The sequence below is a fragment of the Sphaeramia orbicularis genome, chromosome 3 (genome assembly GCF_902148855.1).
Source record: "Sphaeramia orbicularis chromosome 3, fSphaOr1.1, whole genome shotgun sequence".
In the NCBI taxonomy this organism is placed as follows: domain Eukaryota; kingdom Metazoa; phylum Chordata; class Actinopteri; order Kurtiformes; family Apogonidae; genus Sphaeramia; species Sphaeramia orbicularis.
The window spans coordinates 57,216,390-57,237,822 of record NC_043959.1 but is presented as its reverse complement, the minus strand read 5'-3'; the positions used below and the strand labels follow the sequence as shown (position 1 = coordinate 57,237,822).

The window sequence follows — 21,433 nt, the reverse complement described above, 5'->3', positions numbered from 1 at the left end:
TAATGTGGTTTCCTTTTAGCTGTAATTATTCAGAAAACATTTAACTGACAAATATCCCAGATTTGAGGTTAAACGGTTGCTATTGATTGTGGTTAAATGATTAGACACAGCACAGACATGATGTACTGGATAAAGCAGGGTATGTTATCAATGCCATCGCAGCATCCATTGTTTGATTTTTTTTTTTTTTTTTTTTTCAGTCCGACCATCTGTATTGACACCTCATGCCATCTCCATTTCACGAGCATCAATAAGAAGTCATCAAACGCTCATCCGGTGTGTCATAATGCTGTCTAAAGTCTGCCAGTGTATTGAAAGAAATGTCAGGGGATTAGCTGTTCTTTCTAAAAAGTAAAAGACAAAAAAAAAAAAAAATACCAATTACCTTGGAGTGAGGCTTTAAACAGACAGTACATCCAAAAGTAATATCATGAGATTATCAAATCACAGTCATCATTGAGAAAGAGACATTATTACGAGCAGACAATGTGCTTCAGTGTGCTATATTGAAGTGATTTTGTTACATAGTAAAAAGGCATCACAAAGGTATTAAAAATTCAATAATAATATTCACCATTTGCATTTTTGCTTCATGAGCTAAAAACCAACACGCGTCACCCGTTGGTTATCAGAAGCTGTCATGAAATAAGCAATTAAGTGAGAAAAACATTAAAGGAAAAGAAATGTGTAAAGCTTAGGGGAGTTGCTTTTAAAATTGACCTTCTCTCAAAGAATTGAAAAGCCATTTTGTTCCAGTTCTCAAGAGCCACTTCTATGCAACATCAGCACTAATCAATAAATAAGGGAATAGAAAGGAAATTGATAAACAAGAAGAAAGAGAGGGAGTGAGGGGATTGGAATGGGAATGGGGAACAAAAGCAACAGCATAGCATGGAGGAAGGCATGAGTGGTGTCTTCCATTTGGAGAATATAGGGCATAGGGAATATCTGACATCTGTAACAGTGTCATCATAAACTAATGCCTTGTGGAATCAGCTTTAGAGACACCCCAAACTTTGCTGATAGCAATAAGAACAATCCCTGCCTTTTCTTTCTTTCTTTTTTTTCACTTATTATTTACCCTCTAGGGACCTACATTAGTGTAAACAACACTGAGGAAAAAAGGCATGAAAACACTGTCCTAGTTTCAGAAGGCAACACAAGCATCTAAGAAACCAAGTATAATCATCGCTGTTTCACCATCACTCTGACGCTCTTCCTTTCAGTATTCTGAAAGGCAGACATAGATGTGGTTCAGTAAGACGCCATGAGCCCAGTGGCTACGCATTAACCATGTACTGTGCACTAGATCCCACAGCTTATGTTATGGATTCATTCACATGGTTTTACTGAGTCATTTGGATAGTGTGTGAAATGTTACACATAATCAATTATATCCACACACAGATATTTCACTCTTCATCATTACCTTTAAGAAAAATCCCATGGTGAATATGAAAATAATGGTGTTTTTTTTTTTTTGTTTTTTTTTTTTAGATATTAAATTAATGAGTATACAGTATATAATATATATGTGTACTTTCTTCTGAATACACAAGCTGTGCTGTCTTTGTCCTTGCTTTGTTATGGTAATATAAAAGCCACATTACAGTATATGTTAGGGTGTGCAATTAGGTGCCTTAAGGCGCAGGGTGCAGCTATGTTGCCTGAACACCTTATATGTAAAAAGGCTTAATTGCTGTGGGTTAGTATTTTTCTTGCATGGCAGAAAAGATGTGTTCCTGCAGTTCAGTTATCCTACACTGCTCTGATGTGCTTTTCTTTAGCTGAAATCATTCTTTAGCTCTGGGGATGCAATGAACCAGCCTCCTTTTGTGCAGCTTTACTGTAGCTACAGCATATATAGAAGTTTGACCTAAGCAAAACAAATCTGCAGACTTTTGTCTTAATTTTATTGCCATTATTCAGCAAATATGTGAGCGGTCTGGATCAGCATCGTTTTACTGATTGTTACGACTTGTACAATAAAAACAGACTTGTATTACAGTATCGGTGATATTAGTAGATGTATTCAGTTTAGACTACAGGACAGGAGAAAGAGATGTGAGAAGAGTGGAGTAATCTGTAGTGGAGTAATCTTGGAGTTGTCTTGTCAGTACATTTAATGAATGGACGTTCTATGCAAACAGGAGTTTGTACAGACCATTGTAATTACGGAGCCTTGGGGGAGTCGTCCTTCTTGTGCAGGTTCATTTGCCACATTAATAAGGGGATTAGTAGTACGTACGGGGGCTGATGGCAGCAGGAGAAGTTTGAGAAGATTAATGAACTATGACAATGTTGCACCTGAGGGGAAAAGTCTGTTGCAGTATCTTCTGGGTTGTGCTGACACAGAGTTTAGTATGAAAAAGGAAGATGGAGAGAGGCCAGTGATTGTTGCCGACTGTGATCATACATCCTTCTCCTCAGCTATCTGTCACTTGTATGTTTATAATTTCTCATACTGTACGTGCTCATGACACCCACTGCAGATAGTCTGGCGGATGTAACAGTTTCTTGGAAATTAGGACAGTGTTTAAAATCTTATCAATTCTGAGCATATGAATAAATGGTTAAACTGGATTATTAACTGTGAAGACATTAATTAACCATATCTGTGAGAAAATTCTGTCTTATCTACAATTGGGTCTGTTGCCAATTTCAGTTAAATAATTAACCAAACTACTTGTACATGCAAGAAGAAAAACCTGACTACTGTATTATGTTTCTTGTGCGAAGTAAAATGTAGCAGATCCCCAAAACAAATGTCGCTATCAGGAGTTAGTAAGCCAATAAGTCTGCGAGTGAAGTTTCTATCAAAGCTTTAAATCATCAGTGAAGGATTCGAGGGGCTCCTTACTGCAGTAAACAGTGTATTTCTTTAAAAAACGTGTCATGTCGTCTATGTCTAGGTGGGTAAAAGGAAATGAAATGGATTGTGGGCTATACTAAGGTAGTGGGTGTGAGTACTACCAGAGTAGATTATTGCCCCAAGGGGGAACCAGTTTTTTCTGCACAAAACAACAAAATAAATCAAAGCTCCGGTTTGGTACACTGGCTGAACTGTGCAGTTCATTTATATGTTTTTATTTTCTTCTGTTGAGAAAAAATGAAGTGCTACTGATTTGTAATATATTTATATATTTATTTGTATGTAGCTTTTTTGTTGCCTAAAACTGCTACAGGCAGTAATGCCAAAAAACACAGATGATGGCAAATTACCAGGAATTACATTTTTTATGTGAACATTTATTCATTTTCATTTTCGTTAAGCCATTTCCATACATGTATATTTTATATGCCTTTTTCATCTCTACAGTGGTGTATTTGTCTGTTTTGAAAATGACAAATATTGTCATATATCAACAGGATGTACTTGTGTGTGTCCATATGTATTTTTCATTTTTGGTTTGTTGTTCTTTGGCTGACAACCTATTCTTCTAAAGATTTAGCATTATTCATTTGTGCAATTTCTCAAAGCAAACTGATTGATAATCAATCTTCTGGGGGTTTGCTTTGTGAAATTAACATTTTGCATGCACAAAAAACAAGTCATTGTGGCTTTTGTGAGGCTGTCATTACTTAATTCATCTCCATGTTTTCACTAATCCACAGAACACATTTCCCATTTTTCGAGGTAATCAATCAAAGTTGACATACTAGTTTCATATTTTTTTCTAACACTGCATGATAAGAAAAAGACAAACTGCAGCTTAAAACACTTAAGGAATCTACATCTTATTAGATATTTCTTAATTTTAACCAAAGTATAAGAGTAGAGGGTGGAAGAAAATGTTTCTTGACTGCTTGCTTGTCTACAAAAATGATATAAAAAGATGAAGTTATGATGCTACTTCATTGTTTGAATGCCCCCCCCCCCCTCCCTTCCCCTCCCACCCCATCTTCTCCTCTCCACCCCTCACTTGGTCCCTCCACCCACTCCTTATCTTCCCCGTCTTCAGCGCACACCTTTCACCCATGTTTTATTGGGGTCAGTGCCGTTACATGCGATGTTAAATCACCGAGGGTGTTTTCACCTTTGTGTTGTGATCATATGTGACAGATGAGGGAGCTTTGTGTCCCGCACATAGCCCCACTTTCTTCCTGTTACGTACCATCCTCTCTCCCTTTATCATTATAGAGATAGGAGGATGTAAAAGATGGGCAAAGCGGTGCTGTATGTTCTGACATGACAAACCCAGAGGGAGACGCGTCCTTGTCATTGGGTTGTTGTGTGGAGTGACACACAGGCTGCTGCTCTGTCACTAGCGTGTGCCAGTGTCTGGACTAATAGTTGTGATAATGGCATTGCCAGCCAAAACCCCCCTCAAGCAAAGAGCCACACTTGAATTGAAATGTGACTGCTATTGACTGCTTTGCCACTGGGCTCTGTAGCTCACAAAGACTCTGTAACCCTCATCTATGTAAATCTTTCTTGTATATATGATATGTTTCATGTAAATTGAACTCCTGGTAATCTTGCCTAATGTGCTGTGTTAAACAATAATCAGCTTGTTTTGATTATTTTTGTTTCTTTTATTTGCCCTGCTTTCTTCTTTTTTGCTTTTATTCATTGCTGGGTATACATAAAATACATCTGAAATAAACTCTGCCACTTATTCGGTAAAAAAAAAAGAAAAAAAAAAAGTGCAACTCCTATTCTGTTTTGAAAGCTTTATTTGAACAGTGCTATTCTACCTTTATAATTTCATAATAAATGTTTCAAAGAGATCATTTCGTTCCTGTTTTTAATTTGTCCGTTTGTTCTCTTGTGTGATGCTGTGATAAGCCATTATGTATAAACTGGGATATATTTCAGTCAGCTACGACGTGTGAACCACTTCCAATCAACATTTTCCTGGAAACAAGTGGTTTGCCTGATTACAATGCCAAGTTGTGTATTTTAAGGAGCAAACTGATTTTCTGGATCGACTGCATTCATTATTTGAAATGAGTCACACAAAGTTTCTGACACATAACCAGCTTAGGTGTTAATCATACAGGAAGTATGAAAGTGTAAAATCAGCCTGTAGGTTGTTTAGCTTTTTTTTTTAGTACTCTAAAAGATCTGTATGTCTGCAGTAAGTTACAAATACATAAATACATGAATGGATTATTATTATGATAAACATGTATATACAGAAAATAACCCAAAGTCCATATATGTATTTACCAACATGCAATGAGTTGTGTCTGCACAGATGATCAGAAAGGAAGAAAAGGAGGAGCTTTGTGGTTGCATCTTAAGCACTCCACTCCTGTATATTTTCATTGTATCCTGTGCTCTTGCGCTCTTAATCTAATTAAGATTTAAATCTGATATGTGAAGCGGCACTTAATTACATCAGTTGAAGAAATAAGATGTGATGGATCAGACAATATAAATACAGCATCATCGACTTTAAATATCAGCCTAGGTTTTAATAGTAAAAGACAAGTTTCTCCCTTAGGCACCTGGAGTTCCCAAACTCACACCACCATCATCATCATCACCATCATAATCACCAGCGTTATCATTAACAGAAATTCCTTCAGTTTTCGCCTCATATTTTACATCGACTCTAGGAAACACCTAAATGAAAAGCAAGACTGTTTAATATTTTTTTTCCTTCAGTTGCGCAATAAGTGACTTTTCCTAGTAGCACTTTCATTAGTTAATCTCCAGCTACCTTCCTTCCAGTTTAAGAAGTATAGATGTGTCACCTCTTAACTGGTTTTTGCAGAAGGGATAGGGGGGGGGGGAGTGTGGATTTCAAAGTGCCATGCCAACACATCTATGGAAAGTAGGCCTAACTCAGCTTAATCTGTCCACTCCGTTTGAAAGCTAGAAGCACAGCTTAGTCTGCATTTGACTGAGGACGAGGAAAAAAAGGATAAATAAATAAATATAGGCTTTAAAGTTTGACCTCATCCATACGGTCACTTTCAGAAAGCTGTGTACACTTACCGACTGGAATTTGAAACCTGACTCCTGACCTAAAATATAATCATGTTGCCTGTCCTTTTCAAAAAGGGCTGAAAAGCCAATGCCGGTGTAGCATCTCTGCACGGTTTATCCCAATTTGTCGTCACCGTCTTACCTTCTCATATTGCTGTGTTTACAAATTCTGTACAATCCATGTATGATATTAATACAAACTAAATTTACGGTGCGGGTTTTCATTGTTTGCACAAGATCTCAGATGTGACCCCTATGTGCATAATGTTACTAGTGTAAGACTATGAATAGACAGTCCCTTTTCTCTACATGCCAGTTGCAAAATGTAGCATGCATGCATTTTACTGATGGAGAAGGAATTCAGAGATGGCATATAAGACAATTTTTTGTCTTGCGGAAGGTTTAAAGCAGGGCTTAACTAAGCCCCTTGAGCACGAGATGCATGAAACTCCTCGTAGAATTTTGACATAAAGCCTGTGTATGCACAACAATATGCATACACAGTTACTGCAGTCATTTTTAAATCCCTGTGTTTGCATTGTTCTCTTATACAACTTTTGTCATCGTGAAAGTGAGTTCACACAACAGTGCATAATGTTCAAACCCCAATTATCTGCACAGGGATGGAGTCATGTGTTGTTAACCTTGTTTGGAGAGGAACAAGACTGATTCCGTCCTTCGTCTTTCACAGTAATGTTCTCCGAGTTGCTGTAATTTGTTTCATTATGCAAAGCCAGTAGAGATTGGTATGTATGGTAGAGCAGCACATGTGATTGGTTTATAAGTTAAAGGTGGTCAAACATAAGACTTACTGACAGTGTTGTTAAATAAACAGCTTTCCTGTTGGTAAATGCAGCAAAAAACCCTGCTTCTAAAACATAATTTCAAGAAAAATAAAGACATTTAAATAGCATTTCTCACTAAATAATCAAAAGCAATATTCATTATCTAGAAGCATATACTATGCAGTGTGTAATTATGTGTTGCATTGTTTGATTATGTATTATTTACTACACTGTTGGTTGAGGTAAACTCCTTTATATTTTATAACACGCGTTCTCTGTAAAATGTTTCTTCATAAAAACGACTATGTGTCAAATGAACGTGATAAAGCAGGAATACATTCACTTATTCAATCTGTGAAGGAGAGATTCATTTACAAATATAGCCAAATAATTACAAGTGTAATCACAACAAGATAAACAAAGCCCAGTGTTTCCCTTTGACATATAGTATAGGTTGATTAAAGTAAATAAAGCAACAGTGCAAATGCTCCTGGTAACAGCTGTACGATCTGAGAGACGATTTGTCTGCTACATTTATTTATTTGCACTAGAACAAAATGTGTAACTGCTCACATTTAGAAATGTTATTGAACTCTGCTGAGACACCATAGAGACCTCTAATGTGCTGAAGAGATTAAGGTTCCCAATAAAAAGGTCCCTGTGTGAGGTTTTACTTCTCTTTTTCACGCTGCAGCACCACACTAAACTCAGTAATAAAGGTCTGAGTAGGGAAAGCACACCACTATGTATGCATGTAAAGTGGTGCATTAATACTATTTGTATGCATGTGTCGTCTGTTCAGTTAAAGATTGGTTGCCATCATAGCAGTCATGTGACTTTAAAGCATTGTTTAAAAAAAAAAAAAGTCATATCGCCTTATATGTTTTATTCTTCATATGATACACACATCAAATGTGTACTTTGAGGCAAATGAGATAAAAAAAAAAAAAAGATATAGCAAATATATTCATTGCTTAAAGGAAAAAAATACATAAAAATAGTAATAACTTTGAAACAAGGGGAGTTGTGATGAATTCAGATGAATACAATTCAACAATAACCAGGACAACACAGGCTAAGCAGCCTATATGTGACGTCTAGGTTGAAATACGCTGAAAAGCAGACTATAGTCTTTAGAAATTACATTGACTTCAATGGATATGCTTACATATGCTACATTTTCAAGTCTTTCCATGAATTGACAGATGCTTTTTGAACACAGAGCTTTGGCTCGGAGCATCCCTGAATTAGTCATCTGCCCGACGCCATTGCATTGAATTAAAATCAGTCTCAGTCAGATGCTTGAAGAGGGCCCAAGAGTTTGAGCCTTTTTTTTTTTTTTTTTTTCTGCTGCTGGTGCACATGCTGTCATCTTTCCCTTTACTGACAGTGTGGTCTAGTCCCACTGACATTTTCCTCTAGTGTAATCTTCCCTTAACCAGTTTCCAGTCACTCATATTTTCCCTTTTGGGGGAAAAAATGAAAAAAGGTGAGTGGATTTCTAAGATTAAATTCCCAAATGCATTTGACTCCAGACAAAGAGAGAAACTATTTTCATTTTTACCTTAACAGCTCAGAATCCTTCAGGACAGCAGCAAATTATGCGGTGATGTATCAGGGAATGGAAAACTCATCCGCTGTGCTGTGTATAAGATCTTTATTCAAGGGAGGTGCTGTGGTCAAACCTCTGGGAGGCGAATGTTATTGTTTTCTATTCGCTTTTTGGTTCTAAAGACATGCTGGCATATGCATTCAGTTTATACAGAGCATCCAGACTGATGGAAACAGAAACAGAAAAAAAACAGCCCAAAGGTCAAAGGAGCAAACTTTTATCCAGAGGGTTGGTGGGTCAGTCCTTGGACAGGCAGGATAAATTAGACTGAGGAAGTAAAACTACCGGCAGGGTGCCCTTAAGCAAGGCACTTAACCCCCACATGCTCCGGTGGGGTTGCTCTATAATCAGACTGTTCCAGGTGAGGTGTGGAAGTGGGAAGCAGGGTTATGTTGTGCAGAAAAGAGTAATGTCAGAGAGTATACTTTGGGTTAAAAAAAAAAAAAAACAGATGAAAAATGACACACAGTGATTTTTGATGTTTACACTTAGGATTGAGATGTAAGTAATGCTAATTCTGAGCCTTTCACGTAGATAAATATGATTCTTAAATACAGTCTCTTGAGGACTTAGTAGTTGTTTCCACAGGGATTTTTTACAGGAAGCACATTACACTTAGAATAAAAGCGTGAAATGATTTTATGGGGATTTCCAAGGATTTACATTTACGCAGAGTAATCAACAACATGGATATAATAAAAAAGGAAATTCCAACATGTAAAATCTTTGTTATCTTTATAACCATGGAGAACTTGGGCCAAAAACAATTCCATGCTCTGAGAACTACTGTTTATACCATGACATGACAAGGTCCAATATGATGAATTTGCTTTATTGTCTGATCGTCAACCCAAAATAAAGTCAATCGTGTCAGTCAAATATTTAGCTCAGTCTGAATTAGCACCGGGAGACGTTTGATCCTCCTGATTAAACTGAAGAGGATCATAGAATTAAGGATAAATTATTTCCCCATAGTGAATAGGATAAAGAACACTGATTAATTGGTGTTAAGACTAATTATATATTTCCTTAAATCTGAACCGCATCATTAATAGATTCCCTTCATCATTACAACAAAGAGCAACAACACTTTACTGGGATAGCATATGATTTTCCCTGGCAGACTCTACAATAAGAAATGAGTGAATTAGTAGACATATAATGCTCTTCAGGGAGCTAATTAGATAAGAAGTTGTGATATATGGCTGTTGGAAGGATGTGTGTCAACCCACTCCTGTTCAATGTATAGACTGCAGATTTGTATTGATTGTATGCTTTGTCTTGTGCCTCAGGCATCAGCACGCTACTGTGTAAGCTGTGTGCCTTGGCTTTGTCTACTGAGTTGAGCAGATAAGGGTTGTGATAAATCTGCGCGAGAATAAGCTGTCATAGAGGTGCCACACATGGGAATATTTAACGCAAACATAAAATATGGCTTGTCTGTTGTTTTATCGTCGAGGGTATAAGAAATGGCAGGGTTTTAAAATACTCTCACCTCCTTATTTTTGCACTTTCTATCTCTGCAGCCTTCGTATATATATATATATATATATATATATATATATATATATATATATACACACACACAGAGCCTTACAGACCCGCCTGTCGTTGTTAAGGCCACGGTGCGGACAAAAACGGTAAAGAAGAGATGCTTTGCACGGAATGGTGAACCAGCACCCCTTATCGCCATTCAGTAATATGCAGAGGTGTAAAACATTTGGCCAGCTTATTTAGATAAAATGATTTCGTCCTGGTTGTGCAGAGTTAGCGAGGAGTGAATCAAGTACTGTGTTGGGGATGAGGAAAGAGGAGGTGAAAATTGGTTTCCCCTATCTTACGTCGCACATAGAGACCCAGCCTGGTTTCCTCTCTCTCCTCAGACTCCCGATAACGTGCCCTGATAATGGATATATGCACCCAGATTTATTTTCTATTTCCTGCCACAACTGCTTTTCCAGGAAACTTCTTTTTTTAAATGTATGAGCTTTAAGGCTTCTTTCAGTTGTGACATTCAGAAGTCAGAGCTGCAGTACCAGTGCAAGAAGGGGAACATTTACTATGCAAAAATAGAGGAGGTTGCTCTTTGGAGAACTGCAAATTTGACTGTAACTTTTACAAAAAGACTGTAATGCAAGCTCAGATACCACGGAGGGGTAACTTTATCCACTCTGTTGGCTTGTCTGCCCTGGTTTCCTGCCCACAGAGTTTTTTTATCCCACTTAGCATCATTTCAGGGAAACAATATAGGACACAGACTTACAATTGGTGACAGAAAAAACAATTATTTTCAAGAGTTTATCTGTGGTCGAAGTGGATTTTATTATAATGCATTTATTTGAATAATAGAAGTCTATGAGTGAAGATTGAAAAGCACTCACATGAATTCTACATTCCAAGTTTACGACATAATAGAAATATAATAGGTTTACTTTTCCTGACATGGTTACTGTGGAAACTATGCTGCTGTTTTCACAGTCTAACAGTCCTCATGATAAAGCTGATGATAAAATCAGTGGAGTATAGCGCTAAAACATGACAGCACAGTGAGTGTTTTGTGGACATGACTGCATACAACAGCGTGGCCTCTCCATTGCCCCTATTTCCCCCTTCCCCTCTAATCTTTAAAAAGCTGTGGCTCCGTCTGTCATGTGACATGTGACCCCGCTTCATGCTTGTAGGGTGTTTCAGTGTCCCAGAAACCAGCCCAGCCTCTGTCCGGGGAACAATGAGGTTCCTTCTCCACCACAGATTCCGGACTGTAGCTGCCCCAGGCCATACATCACATGGAATCCCCCATGAATTGTGCATGTGCGTCTATGTGAGCGCATGTGTGTATGCACTCTATACTGTATGTGTGTGTACGGCGATGCGGTGATGATGGGACTTTATTCCCCCAACACTTATTCAACACTGCTCTAAGCTGTTCACCCACAGAGATCAGCCTTGTTCTGGTCCATATCTTCACAGTAGGAAGTGTGTGTTTGTGTGTGTATCCACTTATTAATAGCCCAGCCTTTGGGATGATATTCATAACCAGAGCAGGACAGTTGGGATTTAAAGCAACTCACTGGGCAGATTGGACTGATTAATATCTTAGAGGAACATGTTCTTTGATCTTTCCCATTGACAAGGAAGGACTTTATTGATTAGTGACCGTCATGTGGTGTGGAAAGCCTCGAGAATCCTTCCATAAGGTGGACCAGTGATGTGTCATGTCAGTGTTGCTAAATATTTCTATATTATATCTATAAACTTATGTCTATATTTGTCTTATAGGTCCTTTAATGATTTTTATATTTCAGCACCCTTGAAGCTAGGGATCATTAAAAAAAAAAAAACTGATACTGATGAAGTGGATTCAGTAAAATCAACAATTTTATTAGTAAACGTGTATATGTACAGTATTAGTCATAGTAAAGTTATAATGACCACACGTGCATTTCTCAGTCTCTGTGTAAAGATACCATTTGAATATATATGTATATATATATATATATATATATATATATATATATACATAATAAGTACGTACAGTGGTAAAAACTAAAGTTTCACAGAAAAAACAGCTTCTATAAACCAACCGTCAACACACGTCAAATGTTTCTAATTATTTGTGCTGCTTCTTGTCATGGGGTCAGGGGTCAAACTAAACAGCAGCTTTAACCTTTTAACCATTTAGTTCAGATGTGTGTCTTTTAAGACTGTGCATATATGTTCTATATTCTCTTGTTTTATCTGAAGAAAAGAGAATGAGAAGTAAATATGTGTGGTTAGTTCAACTTTGAAAAACAACAAAGCTAAAGGTAGCCTAAGACTTTTGCACGGTGTTTTACAGTATGTATAAGTCATTCATGTCCTGCATGTCCCAACACTGATGAGATTTACTGGTTTTAAGTTTTTACCAAACAGCGCACTTCTTGATACTTGATGTATAAGTAGTTCAACTGTTGACAATAAAGCGCTGAAGTCTGGTTCCCTGTGTGAAGAACACCGCCGACTAATGTTTGAATATACTCAGAATTAAAGCAAACTGCACTGGGACTTATTTCAACCAAATGTTTAGTCATTACTGAGAATTGTTGGCTCAGTGTGGGAGAAAATGAGCCATTGAGACAGGTGTCTTTTGCAGTGCAAGCGGGGGTCACTTTGTCACTTTGTGTTTCTTGCATGAGCTCCCTCACATATATAGTATATTGAATTATTAACGTGGCTCTTCAACGGCTCCTACTTGTCCACCTTTACTAAACATGCTCTTTTAGTCTTTTTTTAAGCATGTGTCACTTGGCTATTAACTGTGTGTGGGCATGTGATCCTAAAGTAACCTCACATAAACTCTTAGTCTCTGTATTAAAGCTGTGCAATAATTATAAAGCTATGACTTTATCTATGTTAGCAGAAAAATAATAGGAAATAAATAAATAAAGAGAAGCAGATATTTCATTCATAATGGGCTTTTAGTTTATGGATAAGAACCTAAATCTGAGAATACTTTTTAAATACTGTAGAATCTATTAAATAACAGAAGCAATGAAATACGTGTTTAGTTCACTTCTGATATCTGAGTCCTGTAGACTTCCTCTAATAACCAGTCAGATTAAAAGGGAAAATATAAAGCATCATTTGATGTCAGGGCTTTCTATTCTGCACCTGGGTGCCTGCATCAGCTTCACAAGAAGGAATCCTTTCTTCTTCATGGGCGTGTGATGCATGTGTGGAGGGGGTGTACGGAGGTCACTTCCTTAATTGAGTAATTGACTGGAAAAAATCCATCTTGATAAAGAAATGTACTGACACATAGATATGTATATATGCATATATAAAAAAGAAGCCACTGAGTTGGAAATGCAGTCAAATTGTCAATGAACCCTAAAGCTAAAAAGTATTTGCTAATTAGATGAATGTTTTCTCTACCATCCTTCACTATGTGCATGATAACAACACACAGGTTTGTATTTGGGTTTTTTCAATTCCTTAGGCTTTAACAAATGCCATGTCTAATTTTCGACGAGGATCAGGCCTTGAAGGCCCCCGTAATATCAAGCACAAACAATCAATCCCGGCCAATCTCTTGAGGCCTTAATGGACTTGGAAAGAATATTAAGAGGTTTTGTCTGCAGAGAAGCTTTCTGCCACAGCAGTCGTCCCTCAGCTAATTTGTGTTTGTGTGCCAAGGGAGGCCACACACTGGGACTGCTGTAACAGGCTCTCAGTCCTACTTTCTAAGGAGCTGCTGCCAGGCCAACGAGCGCACATGCACACGCAAATATGAGCCCCCACATAGACAGAAAAAGAATGCACAGACTTCAGTCAGCACTAAATCCACCAGTTTAAAGTGAAAAGCACACACTTCAACATCATATCTGGCTACTTGGATTTTGTTATAATTGTTGGGTCTCTGTGGCAAACGCCATATTTTCATAATGCTAATTAATGTGAGCGTGTGTTTGTGAAAGTGAGACAGAGAATGAGAGAGGGGTGGCTTTTTAGGATGCCAAGCTGAATATGGGGTAACCATGAGAATGTGGGAGCGGTGCCCAAACCTTGGGTGGTGGTCCAGTTGTAAATCTGTCTGTTGTTGCCACACATCGCTAATGAAACTAAACACCACGCTGGAAGTGTCGCCATGTCTGATCCTTGCCTCACTGTTTAGCATAAGAAAAATCAGCACCGAGGAATCTAATTAAAACAGGCTATTGTGGACCTCCTATCCTCATTATTAGGTTTTCTGGAGAGTGCATATCTGTATAGTGTTGAAAGATGAGAGGCTTGGCTTAAGATTCTGACTTAATACAAGCCTGATATTTGTTTTTGTTTTTCTTTCTTTTCCCTCTGTTCTTCTCTTTCTGTCAGTATTCATTTTCTGGCTCAGCTTGAGTTCAGGGACAAGACTACAGGCTATCTCAGAGACAAGCTCTTCTTTACATACTGTATATATATGAATGTTTTGCTATCGGATGACGAAGCATAAGCCATTGGGCCAGTGTTTTAAGACCTCTCCTTGTCCTTGTTTCCCGGCCCACTCCTTGCCTTTCTATTTCTTGATTCCTATTCTTCACCTCTACATTTTCTCCTTTATTTCTCCCCTGCTGCTCCACTCATTCCTGTCTCCTTCTGCAATTCTCCACTTTCAGCCTTTTATGCCTGCATTTCGTTCTTTTCTATGTATTTCTCATTTTGTACCCTAATTTATTTCTCAATTTTCATCATTCACCATCTGCCTGTCAATTTCCCCTCACCTCACCTCTCTACTTGTTTGCCAGAATACAACATTTCAGCAGTCTAATTTAGCAGAATTCTACATTTTCTGTTCTTCTTGTTTCCAATGTGCACTTACCCAAATTGTATAACACAGTATATGACTATTTGATTTTACCCACCTGAACCTTTTCTCTAAGTGGCTGCTTAGCTGACTGCCAATTTAGAGTTTAACCTCAGGAGAAGAGGACTACAGCCAGAGAGGCAGATGGTCAGAGGTGGAGGCGAAAGATGCTGGGAAAGTCGTCCCTTAACCTGTAATGCCCGGTCTGTCTTTCTGTCTGTCATGCATCAGTCGTTACTCCCGTGGTGTCGTGAGAAAAAAAAAACAAACAACAAAAACAAAAGGTAAACTATGGAGGATATGTGGGAGTGTTCTCTGGGTGACAGTGTCATGCTGCTTCACTTTGTGTACTCAGAATCTACTTCACAACCTACCTGCATATTTTAAAGCCCTCATGCAATATTGCTCCTCAGTCTTGTGCTGTTTTCCGGTGCTGCTCTCACCAATTTTCTGCCTCATTGTCATTCATGTGCAATCTGTTTGTTTGGCTAACCTCCTCGTATTCAGACTGTCTCAGCTGAGCTACTTCATGTCCGTGTGTCACTGAGTGTATCGCATGCTATCTTTTGTATTATCAGCGTTGCCTGTGTGATTCACTCTTCGATCAGAAATGCTGCCGGACTTTTATACAAGCTCAAGGTTTTCACGGCGACTGGAGGTATAAGGCTATACAAATAACAGAGAACAACAAAAACCTTCCAAGAAGTCATAGAACTGCACAACTGCTTTCTTTGCTTTGCCTCGACAGGAAGACTCTTTAGAAAGTGTTTTATTCTGTGGCGATAACACATTCATTTACACTAAGTTTTACTGAGCTGACCCTAAATTGGCACTGATTAATGAAGTGATTTGTTGTTTATTTGCATATGACTAAATAACACACACAGGCAAAGTCTATTTTAACTACTTCTATCAAAATAGCGCTGTTTAGATAATTAGCATCCACAGGGTAAATGTACTGTATCTATATAGAGTTGGGAAAAGGTTCCCGCATTCTTTAAAGTTACACTGTGCTTATATAAAGCTGCTGTAGTGCGGACTGCAGTTCTTAATGCTCATAATGGAGCTTCTTGGACCGAACAACCCGCTTTTAATGTTTCTCTTTTGAAAAATATGCAGCGCAGTATGGAGTTGTTCCATTCCAGAAAACATGTTTTTCTTATTTGTACAACAGTCTGAGTAGAAGATGGCTAATTCATACATGCTTTTTTTTTTTTTTTTCCATTTTTCATAAAATGCTACCTTAATTAAAGGTCCGGAAGGGATTTATCCTGCTGAGCTTCAAATAAACATGAGACTCCATTATTATGTTTAAGCCTACCGTATCAAGATCTTATAGTTTGTTCCTCTGCCTTACACTTCCTCCACAGTAAATGCTGCTGTAGTTCTGCTGCTTTGCTTCTCATATCAGAGTTTGTATGGTTTCCAATGGTAACCAGGCAGGATAAGAGGATGAAAGGCTCATTATAACCCCACTGAGTGGAAATTAGCCCCTCTCTCTCAATGGTGCACTAGTCTCTCCTTCACTGGACAGTCCTACATATCTGTTGTCATGATAATAGACCTCTTTTCTGTGAGTGGGGAGGCCATTTTCAGCTCTGTAGGTCTTTTTTTCAGGATGATGAGGTTCAGTGTGAAAGTCTGTTTTGTTGTGCAGCGTGTGTTCATGTTTGTGTTTGGCCAGTTCATTTCATTGCATGTGTCTGAGTGACTAACTACTACTTTAATGTTAAGCATGAATCACTTTGCACGACTAGTACGTAATTAATGTGCAAGCTAAAAGTGACTGTGGGCTCATGGGATGAACCCCTCCATCCCCTGGTATTGGTATGCTTAACATCAGGTGGTTGCTATTTGCATCATATCCTTGGTCCTCTTCTATTTGCTTTGTTTTGGGTGTTGAAGCTCAAGCTATTAGGCTTTTTCTGAAACGAAGAAATTATATGTTATATACTGGCTCAATGTATATTAAGTATTTAACCAGCGTCATGTTTTTTTTTTTTTTTTTATGTGAGTTAGAGTTTCATGGGCAGGGGGAAAATATGGTCATAATATTAAATACTCATCCAGTCACACTCCTAAATCACTCTCATTACTGTGAATAATTATTGCGTGAACACTGAATAATTTTCTGCCTAAAAATCCTACTTGAGAAGAGACTATTTGCTCAGTACCGGATGTTTAATTATTTTTTATTATCAGGATGCTAGAATCCTGTAAAAAATAATGTTGTGCAAATCCCACAAAGTAAGCCTCTGCAAAATAATACCTCAAACCCTAAAATTATGTATGTTTTTGACATATTATAGAAATAAATGCCTGCGACTGAGAATCTTCCATTAAGCATGAAACAGAACGTACCATGAGCGGACAGGATATTTTGGCTTCCTGGTCATTGTAAATCAATCAATCAATAAATCATGCATTAGTAATTACATTCTAAATTATTTCTAATTAGAATGTAATTCTGCCTCCTCATTAAAGATCTCTTCCTGTATTAAGAAGCCTACAAATGTGTGTATAGATAGCCGAAGCCCTATGGGAGCTCAATGGAGGTCAAGAGAGACAAAACGATTTTTTGATACCATTTACATTGTGCCAAAAACTATAAATATGATATTTGACTATTCAGAATATAATTTACAAGCCAAGTCTTTGCCAGCAGTCAAAGAAATGAAAGAAAGTGCAGTGAGAACCAGTATAGCAGCTCAGTGGACTACACGTGACACACACATCACTAAGAGCTGCCAACACCAAAACAGCTGTTACCTTGACATATTACACCTTGGTCTTTGAGAGTAATGTGAAAAAGTATTAAAAGAAGTGAAATTCTTTACAAGTCTAATCATGATGAAGCAGCGGAAACATCTTCAGCACCTGGGAACAGACTGTTAAGAGAGACAGTTAAAATGACTTCACCTTCAGGACTTTCTGGGGTGTAGTCTGGCTATTTACATGATTTCACACTTGACTTGTAAAATTATCCTTAAACTGATCTAACTAAACACCATATGAGTAAATGATGGGATAACTCAAAAATGATCAAAAATGACTTGTCTCTCACCATTAACAGCATCTTATAAAAGGTTACCTTAACCCATAAAGATCCAGTGCTACTTTTATGGCAGTTCCCAAGTGAGTTGTTCTCTCTATTTAACCAATTTTAAGTGATTTATCACCATTTACTCTAATATTATCCTCTGTATTTTGTGTTTTCTCAGTGAAAATCAGTTGTTTTCCCATATTTAATTAACTCATCATGTAAATGTTCATAAAAGCTCAGATTAAAGCTGAGGATTATTATATCAGAAACAGAGAAAACTGAAGAAAATATGACTTTAGCAGCAAAGATGTCAATAACTAAGTGTTTGCATCCACTGTCATTTATCATTGTCATGGGTTTTACTGGTGAATCAATGTTGTAGAAGATGACGGAGAAGATACAGAGCCTCTGAACGTCCAAATGGGTCATATCTGATGACCATGAAAAGATGATAAACTGCATTTTACACCAATTATTTACATGTATTGATATAATTAGTGGATCAACAGGTATTAAAAAGTTCAGATCATTAGACAGTTTTAGTTGCTGGTGAATGTTTGGGTCTTTATACGTTAATTTATATTGTTACCAATTCCCATACATGTATATACATTATATGCAAATCAAGGTTATTATCATGAATGAAAACTAACGAAATGACAAAAACTAGAATTGAAAAAAACATTTTCGTTAACTGAAATACATAAAAACTATAATTAAAAGAAAAAAATGCTAACTAACTGAAACTGCATTGTGTGCTTACAAAACTAACTAAAACATATAAAAATTATGGATAAAATTCCCTTCGTTTTCGTTTTTGTCTTTGTTGATGTTGGATTGATACGAAATCGATTTATTTCGCTCTAGCAATTTTAGCGAGCGGGACCATACGGAACTTCACGGTCCGTCACTTCTCGTCACTTGTCGTTTACAGTCGTCTTCTCATCCCCACTCTACCTGGAACCATGGAGACTAAAGTTGGGAGAAAGCAGCAGAGTCCTGTCTAGGATTTATTTGAATACGACAGCGAAGAAGATAAAAGATACAACGAAACTAAAATTAATACTAAAACTAAACTAAAACTACGCATCTAGAAAAAAATGAAAACTAATAAAAACTAGCAAACCTGCTTTAAAAACGAATTAAAACTAACTGAATTAGAGGAAAAACAAGTCAAAACGAAATAAAAACAAACTATAATGAAAAATCTTAAACTATTATAACCTTGATGCAAATACTTTTACTACATTCTCAATGTTTCAAGTTTTATTGTTGCATTCAATGTAAATCCCATGCTGGACAATTGCTGTTCAACCAAACACTAAAAAAAACCCTAAAAAAAAAAAAAAACGAGTAAGAACTGTGTCCTGAACTGAGATGAAGGATCGTTTCCTTTTCAGCAGATGATAAACAGTCTGCAAGTGTAAAAGTCTACATATACATCATTCTGATCAGTGAAGGCCAAACAGCCAAGAGGTAACAATGAACAAAAGACATTTTTGACAGAAGGGCAACTTTAAGATAAACAAAAAACTATCAGTCATGGATGCTTGAGATCAATACTTCATAGTGGTAGTGTAGACGCGTGATTAAACCCTCAAACATAACACCACCAAAGCATAAAACCAAGACACGTATCACTGAGGCTAATGCATTTTGTGCATCTTCACAAGAGTGTAATAAGTATAACAGTATGGCAAAGTGCTAGGTCATCTGCACAAGGCCAGCCACATAATTACAGCTATTTTCTGTTATTAACAAAGCAATTTTGCACAGTGGACTGTAGGGGTTGACATGGTTAATAGTCGTTTCATTTGTTTTTAATATATAACTAGCAGTGTGAAATTGCGGACTGCATCTCAACGTGATGTTTTACTGCAATGCCAAAGTGAAATTTCTCACCAAAATACCAGCATGTACACTTAACGCTGAAGTACCAAATGGACAAACAGCATGCATTTCAAGGTCAGGAACACCAACAAGTCACAAGCTTATGCTTATCTTTGCTCTGCCACAAAAATAGAGATCACAGACTCCACCAGCACTGCCACAAAACACAGCCGTCTACTATGGTTGGCTTTGCAGGTTTGCAGTTTCAGTGCCTGTGTTTCTATCTGTGCCATTTTTATATCTTTAAATAACTCACGCTCGCTGTTTGTTTTGCTGCACACTTTTTAACAACTTTATTTATGTATTTATTCCGGTAAAGAATGAACTCTAAAATTCACTTATCAGCGATTGATCGATAGTCACCGCTAGGGTTTAACAATCTCATTTACACAGTCCTGAGACTTCCTCTGTTTCAGGTAAGGGTGGAGTCATGAAAATCGCCATGGGAGAGGAAATGAAAAGGATATCTGCTTTTATTGCTATGATTATTACAGGCAGGGGCGGCTTTTATGGTGTGACTGATTTCTTACACCTGCGGCCCGCTGTACAAAGTAGGATTAAGGCTAGTACGGTAACTTCACGGCTGTCTGGGTTTTGTCTCAGTGATGGTTCACTTTTTACTGGGGCTATCACCATGGTAACCTATTCTGCACACTGAAGCTGTTATGGAGATGGTTTAAGATAACAGATCAACATATAGAAACGCTCCACCTACAGACCAATCAATTCTCTTCAGAAATGGCACCACCATTCCTAGAAAATCTCATGAAGCTCAGTGCTCAGATAGTGAGAGGATGGAGAGACTTTACGATATAAACTGTTTGCCTTTCCCTCGGTAGCATCTCTATATTGATATATTTGTTCTTTACTTCACTCAGTATCATTTACTCATTTACTTCTATGGCTGGGCATGAAGCTACAAGCCCATCACAATATAATGGAATACTCGGTTTTAATTGCAGCCAAATAACGTGCCTTAATGACTGGAACATGATACTAATACACCTATGAACTTTAACATGTTTTGCAGCTTTCCGTCTTTACTTTGTTTATGGCAGCTGTGGCAGTAGTCACTTTTCCATTGGAGATATGTGCAAAACCTTTACCGATATTTACTAAATGTCAAAAAAGTAGAAGTGTGTAATGTCGGTTTTTCCATTAAATCACAAATGTGATGATTTGTTTATTTATTATCGCGAAATAACACAAGAAGTCATTCCATAAACATGGCGACGAACGTAAATATCATGTTGATTTACAGATATATTCATTATTATTATTATTATTATTATTATTATTATTATTATTATTTTATATTACCCCTCTGTCCTGTACTGAATTAAAAAATGATTCAGTTTCCTGGTGTGTCCACACATACCGCACCATGTTTCTTTTAAAACTCTTCTTCTTCACTTGTTGTAACATCCATCAATATCATTTTTGTTTAATTCGCATGACTCTAGTGGCAGAAAAAGGTCTTTCCATTGCACTTTTGCATGCTATACCATTTGCGGTATGCCCAAAAAACCACCTCTTGCCAGTGCAAAAACTTTCAGTCAAAAAATTAGAGTTTTGGTGAAATTGCCGTTTTTCATCACGTAAATTTTTATGCACAAGTTATATTTACTCAATTTGAGGGTCAATGGAAAAGGAACTACTTTCAGCAGTAGTCATATATTTTAATTTCTTCATTAATTTCTTATTACCTCCACCAAGGAGGTTATGTTTTTGCCAGCAGGAAATGTTGATACTGGCACAAGGAACAAATGATTAAAATTTAGTGGTGATTGGGGGTGGGGTGGGGGAGCACAGGGGGGCCCACTGATCTGCCTTGGCGGAGGTC

General features: G+C 37.5%; 1 protein-coding gene across 5 annotated transcripts in view; it reads left to right on the top strand.

The window, feature by feature from the left end:
• Positions 1-21,433, top strand: part of pcdh9 (protocadherin 9) — a 406,959-nt gene that overhangs the window by 7,227 nt on the left and 378,299 nt on the right. Inside the window, exon 3 of one of the 5 annotated variants that reach the window (XM_030122710.1) lies at positions 201-4,681. The exons of the other annotated variants lie outside the window; for them this stretch is intronic. Coding sequence (XP_029978570.1) covers positions 201-218 — 18 coding nt within the window. The 3' untranslated portion in view covers positions 219-4,681. Of the gene's footprint in view, positions 1-200; positions 4,682-21,433 lie in introns of those variants that run through there. 5 annotated transcript variants of the gene reach the window in all.